Source organism: Atta cephalotes, assembly GCF_000143395.1.
Source record: "Atta cephalotes unplaced genomic scaffold scaffold00048, whole genome shotgun sequence".
NCBI lineage: Eukaryota > Metazoa > Arthropoda > Insecta > Hymenoptera > Formicidae > Atta > Atta cephalotes.
In genome coordinates, this window is record NW_012130112.1 from 464,199 (window position 1) to 469,104 (window position 4,906).

The window sequence follows — 4,906 nt, forward strand, 5'->3', positions numbered from 1 at the left end:
TAATTTATATGCTTATACGTTTAATAAATGACGATTCTAATTTCTCTCTCTTTCTCAATACATAGATACATATAGATGCACACATTAAAAAATAATAGAAATAATATATTTCAGTTTTATAGAAGAGCGTGACCAACACTACGGAAGTAGTAAAACACGACGGCTCCGTGACCACGTGAAGCGGCTGGACCTCTTGTGAGGGGGGGGTCAAGAACCGCGTGCGTACCCCTTAGAGCATTTCTTTTTGAACAATGATAGACCCAAGCTCATCCGAGGAGGAAAGTGAGGAGGATCAGAATACACACCATGGCGGTAGTGCCGGCGGCCGTGCCGGGAGTAGTAGCTCTCACGGTTCCCGTCGTCATCCCGGAAGTATTGGAAACGGTCCAGGTTCCGGTAGCGTTGGTTCGCTCGCATCTAGCCTTACCGCCTCGCCTGGTGGTCCAAACCACGTGGGCGCTCCGAGCACCGCAAGTACCCATGGATCCGGAAGTCGTGCCACTATGGGACCACAGGAAACCACTGGGACCGGTCTGGACGTGCCCAATCTCACCAGCGCCAGAAACTCTCTGTCGCCATCGATGAGTGCGGCTCAAGATGCCTCGAATTATGCTCAACGACCCACTAGTCCGTCTCCTTCGGTGGCCAGCGAAAAGACAGAAGCGGAATTGCAAGTATGCGAGGGCAACGAATATCTTTCTCTTCCCAATATTTTTTTTTAAGCCTTATCTATATAATACATATCTATAATTGCACAGTTGTGTCGCATGTTGTGAATAGTAATAATGTAGGAAAATTTGTTACATGTTGCAAGAGTGTCGCTAAATGAATTTCTATAATCAGAATATCAATAAAATTCACCAGAGCCAACTAACAATACTTACAAATCATCAATAATCGTCAGCAAACTTATGTCGCCCAAACTTGCTGTGCTGTGATTGGCTAAGTCACCGACACACGGTATGACAAGTGAACGATCTGAAGAGAAATAATTCTTATTTTAATTGATAAATTTTTAATTAATTTTTAATAATTATATAATTGATTTTTTTTAAGTGAAATAGTTGTCTAAATTATTTTTTACTCTAATAAATTTTAATACACGTTTAATTTTTCAAAATTTATAATAATTTATTTATTAAAATATATTTAAGAATCTTAAATTAATATGTATAATTAATAATCATAATCTTAATATCAACAAATTTTCTATGCATTTTAATCGTATTCGCTGTCTGTATCATTATCACGCTAATTAATAAATTATTATTAATACTCTTGAGATTTTCACGGACACTTCTTATACAAAAATTGTACGTTTCGCAAGTTATCTCCGTGTCTAAATTCATTCTTAGAATGTCAGTGAGGTCCAAAGCGCCTAGAAGCGTTTGACTTTCTAAGCAGGGGAATGTAATGCAGACGTCGCTTCGCGTGGAAAGTCGTGCATCTCTAAACAAAGAGAAAGGTGGGGTGGACCTCGCTATATTAAAAATAAATTTAAAAAATAGATAGATTATATACTTCTCGACCTTCCCCAATTGATTATCATTATCTGAGTCATAATAAAGATTATTATTAACATTGCAGCTGAAAAATATCGAAATTCGGAAAGGGCCTTATTGTGCATAATTACTATTTCAGCTGCCATACATTATCTATTTCTTCAGAATTTTATGTTTTTAACAAATGTTTAATTTTATTGCATTTAGATGGCGACATTCTTTGCAAGAACATTCTCTCGCAATATATATACTTTTTTATTTTAAATATTTTAAATTACTTTTATTATTTCTTGTGGTAACGAAAAAAAGCTCTTTGTTATGAAGTCAACTCAAATAAGTATTTAAATAAGTATTTAAATATGTATTCTTTGTTTGACACATTTTTTTTTTCCAACAATCACGCAATTTTGATATAAAACGATATTGAAAATTTTAAACTTTTTTCACCTTTTTGGTCAGGATTTTCTAAATATGATACAATTCAAAATATGATATGACAATAAAATTAAACAAAGCTTTATTACAAATTATAATTGTTGTTTGTCCATGTTTCAAAAAGGAACCGATGCGAGATTAGCGCCTAAAAATATAATTTAACTTTAATATCGGCAAATCAATGCAGTTAAGCTTTAGAAATAAGAATTAATATTAAATAATAATTCATGATTAATATTAATGTTGCAAAATTGATTTATTTCCCTTCAAGTTGATTTTTTCACACTGACGACGAGATATTATTATCTCGAGTGACCAATCTCATGCGACACGCTTGTCGCAATTGCAGAAAATTGAAGTTGGCTTAACTCTCTACGATAAGAGCTCTTGCAACTGCAACAATTGTACTAGAAACTTCTGCAACATTCTTAAAGTCCAGAATATCGAGTAGAACATCGAGCCGCGAGCCGAGTCTGCGTTCACATTTTCAGAGATCTTATATCCACATTATCGAAATGAATATAAATTCACATCAAACCTTTGAATGTGGACGCAGGCTCGATAATTTAGACGCATCGTTATATGACATGCGACACAACTTGATTATTGTAGATGAGGATTTAGATGTTTAAAAAGCAAGTGAAACTTGATATAAAATAAATAATGTGATAAAGAAAATATATAACGTGTCGGAGTACTTCTTTCCGTAGAAAAACTAATTAAATCTAATATTAGAAATAATAAAATTCTTACTGCGAATGTTGAAACAATTGAGAAACTTTTACTTAATTCAATTTCTTTCACGAAAATAAATCGGACAATAATTTTTCTAACAATAAGCGCTATTTCCGGCGATACGAATTTTTTTGTCTTCCTTAGGATAAGCAAGAGAGGGAAGAAGAACAAAGGAAAACTCGGATCCAGCTTTATGTCTTCATATCTAGATGTATCGCTTATCCATTCAACGCCAAACAACCGATGGACATGACGCGAAGACCGATGAAAGTTACGAAGCAACAACTGGAAACTATATGTTCTCGTTTTCAGGTAAATATATAATAAAATATTTTGTATCTGTATTAAGAGGATCCTAAAGACGATTAGATAATAAATAAAGGACATAGTAAGTAGACATAGTAAGTAGGATTTACACATAAACGAGTTACGTGTCATTGACACATTACTATATATTACTACATCAGTATATACACATACACATAAATTTTCGTATTTTAATTAGACGTTTAAATCCAATTTTAAAAACCCTGCTTAATTAAAATTTACTATAGAGAACTATAGAAAAAAGTTCTATAGCTTTTAATGAGCGTTTTGAATCAGTAAATCTCCATCCGGTAGTGGTTTTCTTTCGTAAAGTAACGTATAGTTTCCAATAATTTCCAAAAGTTTCCAAGGATTTTACTTGCCTATTAATCTAGATACCAAAATATAAATATGATGTAAATATAAGAAACAAAGAATTAAATACTTTTTTCCTCATATTTATATTCATTATGTTTGAGATACGCCAAATTTATATGCACATACATATTTCTGAAAATGCATGAGGTTTCGGCAGGATTCGACCTATGGGATGGTAACTTTACACGCTAACTCTGAGCTATAATCGCACGCATGTATAGACAATTTCGATTGTTAGCTAAATAACTTATTCGATTTCTGTCACACCGATTTTAATGCAACGCTATGTATTTTAGTCGGTATTATTTTGAATCGTTACCTCATCTTCGATTTTAATGAAATTAGATTCATTCGACGTGTTTCATTCAAAACGAAAGACTGCTTGTTCTTGCTATATGTGAAAAGTTAACTTTGTAAATAAGAACAATTTGGATTTGGAAAAAATAAAATGACGAGATCGCTTCAACATTTTAAAAATGGACGAAGACTATGCCTGTCTCTTCTGATAGTCTGTAAATAATCGTAAAAAGTGATAAAAAGCATGTAAGTGAAAATAGGCTATGCACTGAATAAAAACACTTCATGTGCTTTTTTTTTCTTCTGACATCACGATTCAGGAGCCTTTTAAACGGAGTTTACATGTATTTATAATTTTATGAAATAGGAGAAACCTTTTGTAGTGAATCGTTTCTCGAAGCCTTATATAGAGTCTTATAGTTTAACCTTCACCTTTGTCGCTCTTAGATATATCGAAGCTGTACGATCGCATTAAATTATTGCCACTACAAATATAGACTGTCCCCGCTGTACCAACGCAATCGTATTTCACGTTTTGTAAAGCTGCGTGAGATTTACATTCATAACTATCTGCTCTTTTTCATTATAAAATCATTTTGGATGTTTTTCTGAATGAAATACTTCTCCGATTGAGTTGAAACTTTATAGATAATATTGTTACGATTTACAGTTATTATTTATGAAGATCCTATCGTTGGTCCAAAAATTTTTTGTAGTTTGGATAATAGAAAATAAAAAAAGAAAAATTATGAAAATAATTTTGTGTGTGCATTAATAGCTTGCGTTGGGGCCTTTGCTAATTTTTTCAGTATCTATGATTTTAATATAGATAAATTCGATTGCCGTAAACTTAAACGCGTAAACTAAAACTCCTGCAACAATATTATTACATTATCATTATGTTACAATGATTAAAATATTAAATTCTTTTACTAGAAAAAGCATTTATACTTACATTATATTAGTATTTATATTAGTGTTTAAGTTTCGCCTTACTTTCGCCTTACTAAATTAATGATCAATCTATACTATATATATAAATATTATGTATTTTGGAAACATTGGCAATGGTCTCAACACAAAGTAGGTATATATTATATTTAACATTAAATCTTTCTTACTAATGTTTTCTTACTAATAATTTCTTACTAATAATAAAGTAATGAGTTTGTCATATACTAGAATGATTCTGAAAAGATTAGCAAGGGCCACCTCAAGATACCAATATGCATATATAAAATTATATATATATA

General features: G+C 32.1%; 1 protein-coding gene across 1 annotated transcript in view; it reads left to right on the forward strand.

Moving 5' to 3' along the window:
* Positions 1 to 251: 251 nt before the first annotated feature.
* The window catches only part of LOC105622683 (calcium-dependent secretion activator), a 16,968-nt gene continuing 12,313 nt past the window's right edge, over positions 252 to 4,906 (forward strand). Inside the window, exons 1-2 of the mRNA XM_012204097.1 lie at positions 252 to 674; positions 2,817 to 2,984. Of these exons, the coding sequence (XP_012059487.1) occupies positions 252 to 674; positions 2,817 to 2,984 (591 nt within the window). The remainder of the gene's footprint in view (positions 675 to 2,816; positions 2,985 to 4,906) is intronic.